Source organism: Melopsittacus undulatus, chromosome 4 (genome assembly GCF_012275295.1).
Source record: "Melopsittacus undulatus isolate bMelUnd1 chromosome 4, bMelUnd1.mat.Z, whole genome shotgun sequence".
Classification (NCBI taxonomy): Eukaryota; Metazoa; Chordata; class Aves; order Psittaciformes; family Psittaculidae; genus Melopsittacus; species Melopsittacus undulatus.
Window position 1 is genome coordinate 57,207,376 of NC_047530.1, and position 18,143 is coordinate 57,225,518.

The 18,143-nt window shown below is 39.1% G+C and overlaps 1 protein-coding gene across 1 annotated transcript in view; it reads right to left on the reverse strand.

Moving 5' to 3' along the window:
- Positions 1-18,143, reverse strand: part of SERGEF (secretion regulating guanine nucleotide exchange factor) — a 154,527-nt gene that overhangs the window by 129,506 nt on the left and 6,878 nt on the right. Inside the window, 1 exon segment of the mRNA XM_013130036.2 lies at positions 15,726-15,884. Coding sequence (XP_012985490.2) covers positions 15,726-15,884 — 159 coding nt within the window.

The window sequence follows — 18,143 nt, forward strand, 5'->3', positions numbered from 1 at the left end:
ACACTCTATATTTATATCTCCATGCCCTTCTGCACTGTTATATGCTCTCTTCCATATAGGCCTTCCTGACCTGGAATTTCCTTCCTTCTACATTTGAGCATCTCTTCCTCTAACATTTCCCAGAAAACTGAGTAGATATTTCTAAGCACTTACACAATTCTTGCTGAATATCATTTTGCAAAAGCAACACCCCTGAACTATTATGATAGAAAAGTGTATACTTTTATTTGTTCATAATTATTTTCTTGTGTCCTGTCTCCTACTCTTTGTAAACAGACTGCTCAGACATTTATCCCTTTTGAGATAAGGTCTAGGTCTTTTTTCATTAGACTTAGCACAATACAGTGCTCAGCAAGTCCTATTCAGAGATTACAAATTACAATAGATACACACTTTTTTTCCCATTATTTTATGAGAAGCATGGCCTATAACCCCAATCTTGCAAACATTTGTAAATCTGCCTAACCTGGAGAATGCAAATGATCTTGGTACTCTCAATATCCCATTGCTGTCTGAGCCCATCCAAGAAGGAAGAGGCATCTGTCTACAAAGGCGAAAGTGAAGGTAATTAAATTCCCAGGGCAAATATTTCTCTTACCAGAAGACTCAAGGGCATGCAGTGGAAAGACAGACACAGAAGCAACACTGGAAATGCTCTGGAATGGCACTCTGAAGAATGGGGCATTTTTGCCGTTGTCCACAAGATGCATCCCAAGAACCATTCAGAGACCATTTGCACAGAGATTTCACAGATAAGAAGCCTCAGACATACATGATTTTAAGAGTAAGAGTCACAATACTTACAAAGGAACAGGAAGCACTATGGAAAAAAAGAGTCTTAGATGGCCAACCCTGGGACTTGCTAAGTGGCTTTAACTTTCTCAGCAGCTCCAGAAGCAGCAGAGTTCTACCTCCAACCAAGTTCAACCCTGGTGTTCTTAAGAAATAAAGTACAAAGAATAACACAGTATCACAAAACCAACCATGGCATCTCCAGAGCCTTCCAGGAGATCACCCTGTTTGTTCAGAATCAGAACCATTAGAACAGTAACTACAAATGACTAAGACACAATGGGCTCTTCACCTCAAGTAATGAGCAGTTGTACTTCCAGCATTCTCATTGATATAGTAAAGAAACAGTCTAAAAGAAGATGGGAAGAAAAATTCATTCCCTTTGAAGTCAAGAGATTAATAATGAGCAATAAGGTGATATATCCCCATTTTTCCCTATCCCTACGAAAAACTGGGTGAGGTGAAAAAAGGGAACACACAAGATTACACCACGAACTATGTGAGGGCAAGATGCTTAACATCAAGGAGACTGCAGAGAGACAGAGAGGGGACAAAGGTGTAAATAGCTGCATAATGATGAAAATATCTAAATGTCATTTATCCCCTGGAAAAAAATCCATCATCTACAAGAGCGTGCTATCCAGCTATCCATTTGACTCCTGCCTTCTTGTTCCAGCTCAGACCTTTAATTCATTAGAATTCACATACAAAGAGACTGACTGTGAGATTTCAGAGCTACAGGACAGCTGCATGAGGCAAAAATTTAAATCTGGAAGTCTAAAAATTTAGAAACATTTTAGAAATGTTACTACTTTTGTAAATACAATGAACATAATGCAAGTCCCTCCTGTAAAGAAATCTGAAATTCCTAGTCATGAAGGAATCGTACTAGTGAGATTTACTTCTGATGGATACCAAATGAAGTAATAGCTGCCCACAATTACCTCTGTATAGCTATCACATTTGTATTTACTTCACATGCCAGCACATCTATGATTAAGGATTACCTGAATATGTACATGAACAGTGTTATAACGTAAGTATTGATGTGCCATGCTGCCTGTTAATTAGAGGAGTTCAGGTTTCAAAGTGAGAGAGGGGAGAAATAAGAAGAGAACTTTCCTCCTTAAGAATAAAGAGGGACCAGCAATGAGGATAAGAACAAAAAGCTCCTGGCTTTTCGTGGCCGCCTTTGCCCTGACATTAAAAACGATGTTGATTGAAAGAAGCAGTAACCCTCCCATTCATGCTTCACAAAATACGAGACAGGACAGCTTGCAAAGATGAGTTTTCTCCTGCTCTAAAGCAGGTGGCCAGGTAAGAAAGAGTCATTTTCTTGCTCTGAAGTGAAAAGCTTAAAAAAATCAGACACTCAGAAAACATTCTCACATATCAAATTTGTACCTACAGAGGATGCGTTCACTGTAAGGATTTGAATCCCAAGGGCATGGCGCGACCTGATTTTGACAAATGCTGCTCCAACACGGCTCTGGTGGATTAGAGAAACTTTAAATAACTACCCTAGATTTTTAAATCAGAGACATCAGCAGTTTGCTAAATTTCAGCTATCAGCCTGTGTGCATGCCCAGGGTGGTTTGGGTTTGTTTGGTGAAGGTTTTTTTCTAATCTCTAGCAAAGTGAGCAAGCAAGAGGAGATAAGCACAAAAGGATTTAACAACCTCCTTTGTACTGTGGGACTTGTCAGGACGATTCTTCAAACCAGATGAATTTATAGTAATCCACACTGCCTGCCTTACATTGACCTCATAGCCTGACCTCCTCTTCTGGCAGTTCTACTGTCCATTTACTTTTAAATGAACTGCCCTGGCTCTAGTTGGCTGTTTCACTAACAGGCACATTGTGCAGACAAATTCCAACAGAACAACTATTGGCCGTTATGAGGTCCAAAACTCAAGTGAGAAATGCCAAACTGATTTTCAGTGTGCTTACTATTTTGGGATAGAAAGGACAAGTAGGAAAACATATTCCTAAAGGAGTTTCTGTCTGCATATATATGTGTGTGTGTGTATATATATATATATATATATATATATATATATATAAAAAATATTCAGGCGACTTCCTAAAGGTAAGATTTTAGATAAAAGTTTCTAGAAAAATAAGATTTCATACATTCGTGATGACAAGATCTTAGCAAAGCTGACACAAAACACTGTCCCTGAACAGATCTTTGGCTTCACAACATTTTGTACAATTTTTCTTTCAATTAAATGACACCGAGTTAACCTAAGAAAATCCACTCCCTCCCCCCCACAAGGTTTCTCTTCTGTACAAATCAGATGCTAATACCTTCTTATCATCCAGGCCTTTGTCCCAAAAGAGGGAAACTACAGTGATTATTTTATTCTTATTACATACTGTGTTTTTTATCCTACTGGACAGAGAAGATGGCAGACCTGAACCAAATGAGCTCTTAAATCCAGCAGAACATTCCCAAGACCTAAAGTGCATCCTAAGGAACATACATAAATGCAACTCCCCTTTGCCTGCAGATCTCAGTCTCAGTGTGGGCCCTAAACAGAACATATATACCTACACCAAGAGACACTTAAGTTAAAACAGGGACTACAAAAAACGGAGGAAGTTGCACCCAAGTTTCAACTGCCATGACACAAGCTTGGCTTGAAATACCTCCTCCTATACAGGAAGACTCAGCACAAGTGCACAAAAAAGCTTGCAGACTTCCCTTAAAAAGTTTCCTTGGAGTACAAATTATATGGTTGTTCTTCAGTGCCATTGAGACTGAGCCTCACTTACCAAGGGCTTGCTGCACAGCCACTGGAGGCCAGCCATACATCACACCTCTGAGAAGGTACATCCAGTGCCTACTGACTGCTCTGGACTTCCTCAAGTTTGTTGGTTTGGCCCTCTTTAGCTTTTGGCTTCAAGTTTCTCAAGATAGCAGGTTAATCTTGTTATCTGGTATTAGTGCACTCACAGTATGTGCTTCCATACATATAATTATAAAAAATTAGTATCCAAATTATACTGCCAAAATAAAAACTGATCTGGAGATCAACACCAACATCAAAGTTACACAAAAAAAAATAACCATTCCTACTATATAGTAGAAATTAGTCACAAGGTTTGGATTTCAACAGTATTTATAAGCAAAGCAGTGTTTTTCACAGGCTGTATTTAAAAATCATTAATCTTTCATTTAAGGAAATCAAGTCACAGAACAGTGCAGGAAAAAATCAAAAGAAAACTGATTTTGCTTATGGAACAGAACAAATGTTAAAGGATATCAGTTGCTAACCACACTTGTGCATGTACTAGACTCAAGTGCTAAAACACAGACGTCAGTTGTGGTATTTTCAGAGCACTTAAAAATCTAGCTCAAGTCAGCTGAATGCTTACAAATACAGAAAAATTAAGCCCCCACATAACAGAAAGTACCCCACTGCACGTACTTTAAAGAAGATATACAACTTCATCTTACAATAGCACAAAGTCATTCCTAGTGCTCAAAGAAAGTAAACCCTATGTAACAAGTACATGTGGCCAAGTGAAATTTTCCATCACTGACTTAAGGTGGATTGTTTCATTGCTCCTCACAGCTTCAACAATTTAAAGAATAAATGCCATCAGTCCAGCTACCAAATAGAACAGTGGATACACTCTCCTGGCAGATTTCATTGTACTCCCTTCGTATCAAAGAAGGGGAAAAAGCCCTTCTACAAGACTACATATCTGGAACTCAGAACTCACAGCTACTCATCTATCTCGTGTATCTACCTCAAATTCATTATTTGAAAAGTACCTCAAGGTAGCCATAAAAAGAACAAGGCAGAAACGTACTGTTTTTTTTCAGAAGCATTCAACTGCCTCTAAGCTCTTAAAAAGCACATTATCTATGTTCAAATAGTTAGATTCATTAGTAAGCATTAAGCCCAAATAACTAATTACTAAACAGTATGTGGTATTCAAAGGTTATGAAAACAAGTATTTAAGAGTTTTAAAATGCTACCAAGGTTAAACGAGATCTCTAAATCAAGGCATGTACATACAGAGATCATTTACAGTTAGGCAGCTTCTTTCAAAAGTTGAGCTTAGCAATGCTTAGCTTTAAATGAAGTTACTTGAAAATGCCATCGCGTTTCTCTTGTACATGTGTTCAGAGACCAACAGAACTAAGAGGGCACTCAGAGTAAATATACATCGTGTTTGGCAATCAGCTGCAATACAGCTTAGTTTATTATGTAATTATTGGCTTCAGCTTCCAGCTTTTTATTCTATGCAAAGCGAGTGCAATGCACTTCTACCTTGCAAAGTGTTCAAATTGTTTGTCTGAGACCACGTTATATCCACTTTGCATAACCACAAAATTTCTGAAGTGCAAATTCTCACCATCTGCCTGCTTCACATCAATTCTTTATACTACCAAGGGCTTCGAGATGACAACATTTCAGTCAATCCCATCAGCATTCCCACTAAACACAACTACATCACGTGATGTGATTACATTCAACACTCAAAATGGATCAGTCATTTTTTGCACACAGACACACACCCGCTACCCCAGATCTCCCAGCTGGAAGGACATATAAGGAGGAACCCCCTAACCCAGTCTTCTAGCCCACAGTTTCTGCTGAATAACAGAGCCTGATAAAGAAGAATCACTGTGCGTGGCTTCTGGGACCCACAACACATGGGAGTCTAAAAGCTGAATTAAAAGCTATGAGGCAAAAAGAAGGTGACTCAATTTGTATAGTGACTGGGCCCATCTGTCAGAACAGCAACCAAACAACAGTGGTTTTGCAAGTTATTTATTCCACATTTGGATCTTTCTCTAGTAATAGCTATGAATGTGGAACTTGGAGGCAGCTTATGACAAGTTTAGAGCAGTAAATTTTTCTCTTGCCTTTACCTTTGCTTCTTTTCAGCCTCAAACAGGTGAACTGACAGATGTTAGTATGATGCGAATGAAGCAATTTCAGTATGATTCAGGAGAAATAGTTTATCTTTAAAAAAAAGCCACAACAGAAATAGTTTCACAAAAGAACAAATGGCTCAGGTAATGCCAACAGTTCCAGCTACAAGTATACAAAAGAACCAGAAAGACAAGGAGACTGGTGGTCATATTTTCCCTCTTCAAAGAAAATTTGTATCAGCTTTGTACCCTGATTGCACAATAGTCATGAAAGGGGAGGTGTTCCTAAGAGAATGATCATCATCACAATTCCAACAGTTTAATTTCCAGTAAGGGAAAAAGAATAAGATAATGTAAAAACACGAAGAAATAGCTCATAGCCAACAAGCTGCCCTTGTCAGCACCCCAAAACTACAACTCCTCTTGCAATACTGAAAACAGAACAAACACCACACTTAGAGGTTTCCTGTAGACAAGCACCATAAGAAGGTATTATTTCATAACACAAAAGGAAGCTACCACTGCAGACAGTCTGTGTGAAAGCCTTTCAGCAGGAACACAACCCAGATACAGCCCACATACCATAACCAGGAAGAAATAAGAATAGTAGGGAATATAGGCAACCAAAGCCACTGTCACACAAGTGACACCTATCTATGAAAAGGTAAACCCATCTTCATATGTCAAGGGATCAAGAGTTTCACTTTTAGCTTTTGCGTTCTTTCATAAATTCAATTTAATCTACAGTTCTCAGCCTGTTGTTCTTATTATCCTTCACAGCTTAGCACTATCCTGTTGTTGTTGCCACTGAGGTCCCAATAGAACTTTCTCCCCTATAATTTTCCACATACTTGCTAATGCATCTGACCTTGGTTTATTACATTTGCTAAATATATTGCTGGTATAAACTGCAGCAACCCAACCACAGAAACCAAAGAAAACAAACAAAAAGGAAAAGAAAAAACAAGAAGAAAAAAAAGAGTAATGAATCCCTCATCTCACACACTAATGATCTGAACAAAATCTGTACCATATCCGCATTTCAAAGGTTACTTGTTCTGAGAGCTTTTTAAAGATCAAGCTCCTTCAAGTTAAGACAGACACATCACTTAGGTCCACAAAAATGGCTATTTCCAACAGCAAAAGAGAGGATATGGCACAAAAAAAAAACCCATGGGGAGAAATTCAAGATAGTACAGTCCCTCAGTCCCCCACATGTGATCTGTGTCAGAAAATGCTCAGACTGTCATGCTGAATGATGACTGATCAATCTCCTAACTCTTCCAGTCATAGAATAGTTAGTAAAATACATCCAGACAGGACTAAGTGAGCATGAAAGGATGTCAGGGTCAGGAAAACCTGGACAGATTAACCTTATGCAGTGCATCATCCCCTTCTATGGTGGGAGAGGCAGTCTACAGGCTGCCACACTGAGAACATGAACAGAAAAGATCTGCAAAATTTGTCATTGCTCTTTTCCTCCTGGTTAACAACTCTTGCTAAAAACACTCAGCATTTATCATGAGCTAAATTTAACAAAAATCCATTTAAATCCTCCTCTCCATAAACCATCTGAATCTCCATTTGCCAGTATGCTCACAGTATAGCTTACACGGGGAGTTTCAAATAAATATTGATATGTCTCTTTGCCCTTAATGCAAATAGCTGATATTTCTATTTTACAATTCAATCAAAACTAATGACAGTTGAGCATCTTCCTGACACCTCTCTTCACATACAAAAAATACAGTGTGGCATGGCACACCCAACTGTTCGCTAACCAACTGAAAGGTACTAAGAACAAGGAGAGGCAAAAGGAGGACTGTTACCAAAGAAACACAATTACTCAAAAGAAGTTGTTAACAAGCTTCTATTTTCTGTGAAATACCTTTGCATATGAACAGCTCTGAACACTTGATACTAACTTTTCTGAACTTACCTTCAGTTCACCATGACCTCCTCCTCAGCTGCCAAACCATAGGTAGAATATCTTAGAGACTATTACCAGAGTCATGTAGAAGTAACTCCCAGCAGGGAGCAGGAAAAATAGGAGTGTAGAATCACAAAGCAATATACAGACACACACTCACTAACTTTGTAAGCTTAAAAATAAAGCAAAGGAATGATGCCAGCCCATGAAGCCAAAGAAACTGCCAATCCCTTCTAGCTATGTACAGATATCAACAACTCGAACCCGTGCAATTCTGAAAATAAAATCCAGGACGCTTTAATGTTCAGTGGGTTAAAAATTCATTAACTTGGTAACAAAAGCTGATAGTGTAAAGCAAGAAAAAACAAGAGACTGTATAAGCCAGAGCCAGCCCACAGGTTTTCTTTATTCAGTTCCTGTTGAAGAACACGATATCTAAAAGCCATGTTTGTGTTGTAACACAGAACTAAACAAGAGGGGCCAACACAGAGTAGGATGTAATAGAAGGCTCCTGTTGTGCGGGTGAGCCAGAGCTGCTGAAGACAAAGTCTGCTGTGCCCCAAGAGAACTCACACACAGCAGAGCGACCACTTACTGAGATCTATCTTCTAGCAGAAAATTTTCCCTGAGATTCAGTGGCAATTTGGCAGTTTAAAGAACAATTGTGCATACTAACTCTGGCAAGATCTCACTCCCCCATCCTCCCAAAACAAAAGGTATTGTAGGATTTGGCTGCTTAAGTCTTATTTGCAGAAACCTTCCATAAATAAACTGTTAATTTCAGTTCATTGCTGCTTGAGGAAAGAATTCGCATTAAAACCCTGGGAAAAGATAGCAACATGATAAATTTCACGAGGTGCTGAGGAATAAGGCTCTTCAGGTCACTAGGTGAGGCTTTCTGGGTTTCCTTCATTTCTCTTCTCCAGTATATCCTACTTAATTTTTAGATTTAGATCTACCATACTGATGAGTCCCCTGATTCCATGAACAAAATAAGGTCCAAAACAAGTGAAGCAATGAGACCCACTCACACTGAAACACACCGAACTTCAACATCTATAGTACAGAGATAGTACTAACGTTTTCTTCAGACAAGATAGCTGCTCAACATCACTCTCAACTGCCCCAGCAACATAAAGCATAGCATATTCTACCAGGTTCCTCAATTAAAATGAAGATGTTTGATCTAGACAGCCAAACAGCACAAGATCGTAGAGAAGACAAAGGATCTTACTGTACCCTGAAGAAGGCAAGAAGACTATACATTGATAAATATGGATGAAAAGAGGGTGTTGCACACCAGCTCCAGAACTGCACATTTCCAAAGTTAATCTTTGCAAGAGTCTTCACTTCCACAAAAGGTCCCATCCTGAGGACTGGCTGAATCTGTACACAGTGGGCCTCACAAAACTCTAAACTGGGGCTCAGAAATACAGACCGAGCCATGCTTGGTGGGGTATCAAGGTTTGTTTCAATCAGCAAAGAAGATTCAAGCAATTGTTCCTGCAGGCAAAGCAGACTTGGTGACCAAACTCCAACAACAGAAAACAATGTTGTTGGAGCAGAATTCTGGATTACTGAAAGAAACAGTTGAAGACCACAAAGAAGTGAGGAGTCTGGAGATCTGGCTTCAAAGCTCTCAAAGTGGCAGGATTACTCTGAAAATGATTCCCTTCTACTGAGGACACTTCCTCCTCAAACAGGAGGAAAAGGTATCACAGGGCTGCCCGAACTGTAGTGCTTGAGAACAAATAAAAATGTTTGTTCATCACTTCATCAGCTTTACTGCGTTTTCCTCCAAGTTTTTGCATTAATGGGATGATTCATGAGTGGAAAGGAACTTTCTGCCAAAAGAAAAGCCTCCTTTGACATAAATTACTTCACAACAATCAACACTCCGGATTGAGGTGTTCACATAAAAAAAATAGTAAACTGCCACAGACTTCCAGAACACTTTATAATTTACACACGCATTTTGCAGAGGTTAAGTACTTGTTTTCCTACGCGAGTCTATGGAAAAAAAAAACTGAAATAAATCCAACTGAGAACATTAATTCAACACACCAAAGATTAAGCTACATTAAACAGCCTACACTGACTTAACCATTGATTCCACGCCTGTAAATCTTACATGTACCCATAGAATGTCAAGTGAATGCTCATGTTTATTTCACGTATGTGCTTTCCCAGACATCTTTCAGTTTTCAGACTATCCCCAGGGTGCAAACTTGCCATAAATTTCATCAGAAACTATGGAAGAGGAAGGACATTCCCTGTCCCCCAACAGGCTGCCAGACAGGAATAGACTTCCCAAGTAACACAGTTTCCATCAATCACAACTTCAGTAGCTTGTACAAACTTCACTTAAAAATACTTATCATGAAATTTGAAACAGCAATGAGATGGATTTGTAATGGAACAAGCTTGGAAGACAATACAGGAAATAAGGCAATTCCCATATGCATCTAGAATCTGTTACTGCGCACTCAATTTCCCAGAGATCCCATACGAATTTCCTCAAAGCTTTAACTTTTGAATTTTGGTGCCCAAGCTTATGCATTGCTTTCTCTCCCCTTTCACACTCTATACTTCATAAATCAAATGCAAGACTTTTGAGATAGGCTCTGCAGTTTGAAAATTTGCCAGCTAAAACCAGATGCATCTAATGGTTGGGGGGGAGGGGAGGAAGGGGGCATTAATGTAACCAAAAGTCCCACTATCAGCTTATAAATCAGCTTATGAGATGTGTATGTCTTAAGCCAACCATATTGCCAGCATAAACTCAGAAAGCAATGACAAGTGAAAACACATGCAATACATGCACTAAAAACTTATTATCTACTTACTACCTTTCAAGATCCACAGTTTTCAGAGGCCAAAGTTATATTCTGCTCATTCTAACTTAAGCAATTTTGCTACTTAATAGGCCCTCCCATGTAGATGCTGCATGTGCTCCTAAAAATCCCTAAAGCAAATACATGAAATGCCACAAGGGCTTTACACTGGCAACATTTTCTTGTTTGATTCCATTCATGATCTCAATTCAGTCTTCACTTTGTCTTTCCTGTTTGTTTTGCCATTTTTCTCTTTTGTCTTAAGCTGGAGTTCTGGTATTGGAACAAATTAGCAGGGGCAAGCCTTCCACAGAACTGCATGCAGGGAAAAGTTTTCTGTCAAGCAAAAATTACTGGATTTAGCACTGAGGCATACAGGTGGAATTCAACATCATACTTTGGAATAACTCATTCAGTCTCCCCTGTGGCAGCTGTTTCCGCTTTCAAAAATCTCTGCATCTTCAACTGACATTCTTTGTTGCTTTCTCTTACAGTGCAAACAATAACAGTAATTATCACAACAGCAAGAAACGTAACAGGAAGGCTCTGAGGCACAAGCTCCCACTGCTTTGTAACAGCAAGCTGCAGTATTGTTTAAGGAAGAGGTAATAGCCATGCACCACAAAACCATAGAAACAAGAACATAGAAAAATAAGTGCATTTACCAGAATTTAGGTAGAGTTTATTTAGTCCAAGGCAGATGAACAAAGGCTATTCTTCCTTAAACACTCATTTTGCAGGTTCTGCTTCAAAAGGGTTTCAAGGTTTCTATCAATTTGCAGGTTTTGATTTAGTTAATTTCTAGCATTTTACCTGTTTTCCCAAAACCCAGCATACTACCAAATGAAATGCAGCTGTCTCACATTAAAAAAGAACGTCAAGAGCTCCGGTTTCAAACTGTCAGCTAATAGTGGCTAAAAACAGGAAAGGAGAGGGGAGAGTCCCCATAAAATAGTTGCCTTATTGGTATCACAGGCAAGCATTAACATAAAATATGTGTGTACCCACGTACATATATATTGCTATTTGCTGTTCTAGGGAGATGCTGAAAAACTGAAGGCAAAAGAACATATGCTTTCCAGTGTGAGGAGGGCTGCAGCCTTGATTCAAAAGAAAACTGGAGAGGACCTCTAGTGGACTGGAACTGCAGTGCTCGAGTGCTGGAGAGCAAAGTCCTTCCACTTCACCTGCCTGCAGCTACCGCATCACTCACCAGCAAAGCCCTGTAATTTCATCTGGTGGGTCGCATCAGAGAAAGCACGTACCAGTGCAATTACAGCGGTAAACTCCCTTTTCAGGCCAGCTGATTAGAAATATTCCCTTGGCCTGCTCTCAGTGTTTGGAGGGACACATTTTCCTTTGCTTCAGGAAAAAAAAACCCAGGAGATGGGTTCTATTTTATCATGTAGTTCACTAACATGTCAGACCATTTCAGAGTGGTGTTACGCAGCCTAAATGACACAACACGAAGGGACATTCAAAGGCACAGAGACTCAGATGTACATTTGAAATGAGGATTCAGAATATTATTTCAGGCTATGTTGAGGCTTTTTTTCTTACAAGACATTTTAGCTGTAGGTAGTTTTGCATAGGCAGCAGAAATACCATTTTGACTGCATTTTTAAGGTAATTCCTGGGTGAAAGAGCTTGGAACTCTATCTGAGCTCAAACAAGGCATAATTTCATGTGATGGTACATGAAAAATAGATTAGTGAATGTATTCAGGAGAATTTAGATAATAAAACAGGCCAGATTAAGGAAGCTTATTAGGCATACCAATTGAAAAGAAGATAACTTGTTTTGAATTGAAGTTGATGATTCATTCACCTCTAAGTCTTTAAGACTTCTCTTGCTATATTTAGGTTTGCCTTCAAGTCAGATCAGTTCTATCATTTCCCAAAGCAGCCTAATTTCCATCTTCAGTGTTATAGGCCACAACTTAGTTCTCTTTCAAATGATCTAAGCAAGCAAAGGGTTTGAATCAACTTGAGGAAGACCACAAAATAAAGCTGATGTTGTCAAGCAGAGTGATGCAAGGTAGCTGCTCGTTATTATTCAAAAATAACACCACCTATACTGCAGTGGTGCTCTTTGTGCCATTAAGCAGAGTGCTGGAAAGGAGGCAAACCGTTTTGCAGAGCAGCTACCAGAAAAGAATACCTGCGCATGGAATCTGGAGCAAGAAGATTGCGTCTGGTCTGTCCTTCACATAACAGTGCTGGCCTGTCATAATTGAAAAGTATGCCTGAAAGTCACTCAATACAAGTATTCATGTAGAAAATAACTAAAGACACTAAGAAGTTCACATCTTATTAGAAACCTGACCAAAAAGTAACTGGGGTCTCTCAACCTTCATCTTTTTAGACCAACCATCATTGACTAGGACCATCACTAGTAGCAGAATAATGTAACTTATTTTGAAACAGTACTAGTGGTGCCACAAAGTCCAGTTGTGGTTTTGTCCTTTATATGAATCAGCAATCCAGACTGAAAAAGAAGCAGTTACTTGTCTTGAAGGACTTTGTAAGTTATCTTACTGTAAGATTGTGTGCAATGGAAACAATCCAAAAGACATCTCTATGATTAAAAAGAAAAAAGAATTGGAGGTGATGAGGATCAGTTAAAGGTGAGGATGAAAAACACAACATACTATAAAAACAGTCCTTAATGCCATTAAATCAAGCAATTAATTTATCGGTATTTATCTTACTGAATCTGAATTGCTTTATGCTAGAAACTACAGCAAATGAAGAGAGTTGACCAAACTCTAAAGTGAAATGATGGAAAACAGGACTCTTCAGAACTGCAGCTGAATGAGGTAGAATATATAACAAAAGATATGTGGGTATTAAAGTGAGTTCAGGTGCAAATGCAAACCCTTGTAAAGACAGCAGGGAAGAATTTTTTAAAAAGTTGTGTGTTTTGCTTTAGATTACAATGCAAAATTTTGACAATAGCATGAAAGAAAAACAAAGCAAGCCTTCTAAAATAGGCTGCTTTACATAAGAGGGAAAGCCTAATACTGAAGAAAATATTTATGCTGTGTTCCTTTTCTTCTGATAACAAAGTTGGTAACTTGCTTTAAAAGACTCCCTTCAAAAGTGTCAAACCACTGCATTCATGAAACTGCCTCCAGACGATTCCTTGTAACAACACTACTGTCATTTACTTTTCAGTGTTCCATTAGTTCTGCAGTCAAGCACTCCTCAGCTGGCAGATAAAGATCAAAATGTCATTTTGAAATGGCAGAATTTGTGTATTGATGTATGAACAGAGTGCCCAGCTTTTATCCACACAGTTTCTTCCTGTGTTTTTCCAATGAGAAAAGTTTTAATTTACTGTCAAAACAGCTGCAATTATGAATGTTTTATTATTACCACTCTGATCAGGATTAATGTTCTAGGGAAAAAAAACCCAACAAATTCAAACAGTATTTGTAATGGCCTCTTAAAATTTCACTGCTTTCGGTGGAAAACACAACACTCCAAAATGGAATGCATGTTGCCCAGGGTATGCAGAAGACAACCCACTGGAGGGAAAGTAAAAAATAATAAATAGATCAATTAGTATTTTAATTACTAATGCTTTTTAGTTAATAAAACAGTACTTCTAGTAGTGTTTATTTCACCTTATCTTTTTAAAGGTTCAACTGTGTATGTTTTATAGGTTGCATAACAGATGACAGCAGTGTATGTCTAATGTATAAATACATCAGTATAAATATATTGAGGTGCATGCTAAAATATATATATATATATGTATATATATATATATATATATATATATATATATATATAGGAGTGCACGGCCAGCAAAGTTTGGAGAACACTTGTTTATGGGTCTTCAGTACCATATAGCAGCATTTGCTTCCCTGCTGGAAGTAGGCAAAAATAATGGAGGAAGAACTGCATGCACAGAGAACTTTCCAAGTGGGCTGCATTTTTCAGTTACTTGCAGGTTAAACCTGCAAGTTTAACCACAGGCAACAAGCAGTTTTTCAGAAGTTAAGTGCTTAGCTCACACTATGCCTAGCAGATGAGAAACCCTTGAAAGTCCCATGAGATTCTTATTGGTATCTAGAGGCTGCCAAAGGCCATTAGAAATCTTATTCTGGATGATTTAGGTTCAGGTCCATTGACTTCGAAAGAGATTTAATATTCTAAATCCATAAAATTCAGTTTCAGCAATAACTTAGCACTGCATGGCTTGGCCCGTTTTCTAATGCAGATGTAAAAAGTCAACCTATTTTTATTTAAATTCCTTTCGAACACTTACCAAAATAAATCCCTGCTAGTCACTTGACACTTCCTTTTTTTTTTACTTGCTAAAAATCACCAACTAAAATATTTGCTTCATTTTGGCAGTGACCACGGGTAAGTATCAATGAGGTGAAACAGTAAAGTCACTAAGACTTCAGGGAAATTTTACTTAGTGGGTGTGCATCATTAAGAAATAGCAAAGTAAGGAAACCACAAGACTTTTTAAAAATCATATTATCCCACCTAAGATCTTTTTTCCATCATTTCTGTTCCCCTGAGAATGACACTGAGTGCTTTAGAATTATACATTCTGAGATAAATTCTTTTAGTCCACCTGAAAAGTTTCCAAGCAGTATGTGGCATTGACTACAACTCTGAAACTGTCAGTATAGCATTCTCTAAAAATCAGAGTTCAAACATTCCTTTTAAATAGCTAAGAAAGCGGCTAGAATAACGCAGGGTTTTTCTAGTCATACATCACATCCCTCCAAATTCTAGCACCAAGAGCTAGAGTCGTTTCTCTCAGATATCCTTACTCTTTGGATGCAATTGCTCCTGTGCAGTAACTTTTTCCCCTTCTGTGTTACCCCACAGGCACTACCACCATCACTGATGGCCTTGGCCAGTGACAGGTCCACCTTGGAGCTGGATGACACTGGATCCCTCAGACACAGGAGAAGCTTCCAGCAGCTTCCCACAGCCATCCCTGCAGCCCTCCTCCTACCAAAACCTTGCCATGCACACCCAATACAACCAGTAACCTGATTATGTACACAGCCTGCATCCCTCGTGCATACATGCAGGTGCTACTGCCTTTATAAAAGACGCCTAGTCCCTCTGATCTTTAAGAACAGTAATACTTTAAGGACAAAAGCCAAAGGATGTCTGTACATCACCTTCAAAAGATAACCACTTCTCAGGTTAAACTGCAGAGCCCCACATCCAACCAGTATCATTGAGAAAGAACACGGTTTGCATGCAATAAAGACAATGTTACCCCTTTTCAGTTATCCTACCTGTTTGTGCCACCAAGTGGGTCCAGCCACTCCAAACTGCTCCAATCTTTTCATGTGAGAAATACTGAGTGTCTATCTTCTCGGGCTCAGCAAGAAAGATCTCTTTGCTCACTAGCTGCCCATGTTTGTTGCTACCCCAGACATACAAGTGTCCTTCATCTACAATAGACAGAGAAGTAAAATATGTTGAAAAAGATATACATAGACCACCACCAGATACAAGCTTTTCCTTCACATTGCTGTTTTGAGTCAATAACAATATTTCACTCAATTTGTGTTTTCAAAGTACGCTTTTTCCTACCACTTTACCACAAGCACGCACACTGTAACTAGGACATCAGAAATATTTTCAAGGGCCTTAACAACACGGCCTGTTTTCCAAGGGCTACACTGGCTCCCTGCAACAACCCAAGCTCAAACTGCCTTGACCTTATTTCTGCTGTATTTTTCATTAGAAAACTAACCACAGAAGTCAACTTATCTGAGAAAAAAAGAAAATCAAAGCATCTTAGGGACCCTCATGGAGCAGTCCATCTCAGTCCATTCTGGCTTTGCAAGCCTGCTTTCACCTCCACCCCAAAGATCTGATTCAGTCCAGTAAACTACCTTATGAATTGCAGCAAATAATTTAACTCCGTTCCATTACCTGGGACTCTTCAAAGCCTGGCTGGCTGCTCCTTCTCTGCATTACAGTCTCCCAACCTCTCTACAAGAGCTACAGACTTCTAGCTCTGCTCATAACTCTGCCTTTTTCAGCTTGAGCAAATTCAGTAAATTCCCTAAAGCAGGGACAGTCTAATGCTCCTTGTCTCACCCTGGGCAGACATGCAGCTATGAACATACAACTAAAGCAGCTGCCACCCATTACAAGGCAAAATTAAAACATTACCATGCCTCAAAACAATGCCAGACAAGTAGTGAGAGACTTGTCATCACTAGTCTCCCCACCTCTTTTCTAGAGTAAGCATTTGTGCAAGTGCACACTCCAGGACTATACCCACAAGAATAATTGTATTTACAGAAACATTCACACTGCTTCATATGTTTTACCGGTGCACGCTGGAGTTGTTCACAGCCTAACAACCAGTTGAGTGTAACAAGATGACTGTTCAGATGAGTCTTTCTGTAGGTATTACCTATAGTTAGTTCCATCTTTTCAGCAGAAAATCATTCTGCTCAGGTTCTAGGCCTCCATGTTGAAAAAAACCAAAACCAAACATAACCCGCAAGACACACTTAACAGAATACCAGGCCTCTTGAAGTCTGATCCCACCCTGTATAAGCTGCAAGAGTAAGAACTGAATCCTGCATACATGAAGTACATGATCATGGGCCCAGAAAGACTGGAAGCCATATCATTTCCAACATGGAATGGTTCCAAGCACATCTCCACTGCATTCAAGGCTTCTGAAAGTCTCAGGTCAGCACTGCACTTTACAAGCAGAATGACAGAAGCAAATCTTTCAGAGACAGAAAAAAAAAGTAGGACTTAAGCTACAATAATGATCTCAGTTTGCTAATAGTAGCAAAGAATGAGCTACGGTGAAAAATAGGGCAGGGGTAACCAAGCTCTTCTCAAGTTACATGTTATTGAGAGTCACTGGCAGGACCTCCCACATTCCTCATTAAGACAACACAACCGAAATGAACAGGAAAAAACAAATCAAGCAAATGTTGTACTCAACTTCTCCACAGAAACTGACAAACCTCCTCCCAAAGTGAAGTACCTTCTGAAGAGAAAAAAGCAGAGGTGACAGAAACAGCTTATTTCAACAAAGAAAAATATGGTCATTCGTGTTTTCACAGCTAAGATACACTGCCTCTGTCAACTCCTTTGCTTTTCCAGAAGGTGCATTTGCTTTATCCTGGGAAGTATCATATGCTCAACCCTCATCTCATTTCTTTAGTAGGTTTTAAGCAAAACTTAATGATGCTTGGCACCATATTCCCATCACCAGAGGATTCTGCCTAATTTGGGTAGAGTACCATTCCCTTTATTTTTTCCTCCAAAACAAACAAACAAAAAAAAGGAAACCTTTCAAAAGGATAATAGATCTTTTCAAAAAGTTCCTTTTCAGGAACCTCCACTCACATTTCCAACACATTTGCCTGACTGCAGGTGTTTGGTATCCTACCAGCAGGTGGCTCATGGAGCAGAGCCAAAGAAAACGCATCACAGCGTGAGATTGTCAGAAAAAAATCCCCACTTCAATACTACACCCTGCAGTACTGTATCTGCTTTACCATATCATCTATCCTTAAAATACAAAGTAATTTAACTATAACATGTATTATTCATGATGAAGGGCAGCAGTAGCATCACATTATTAAAGTCTCTGGCACTTGCTCTATTCATCTGGGTCACCCTGCTGTCCAGTATACTACTCTCTTGAATAAAAAGCAAAAGCATTAAAGAAT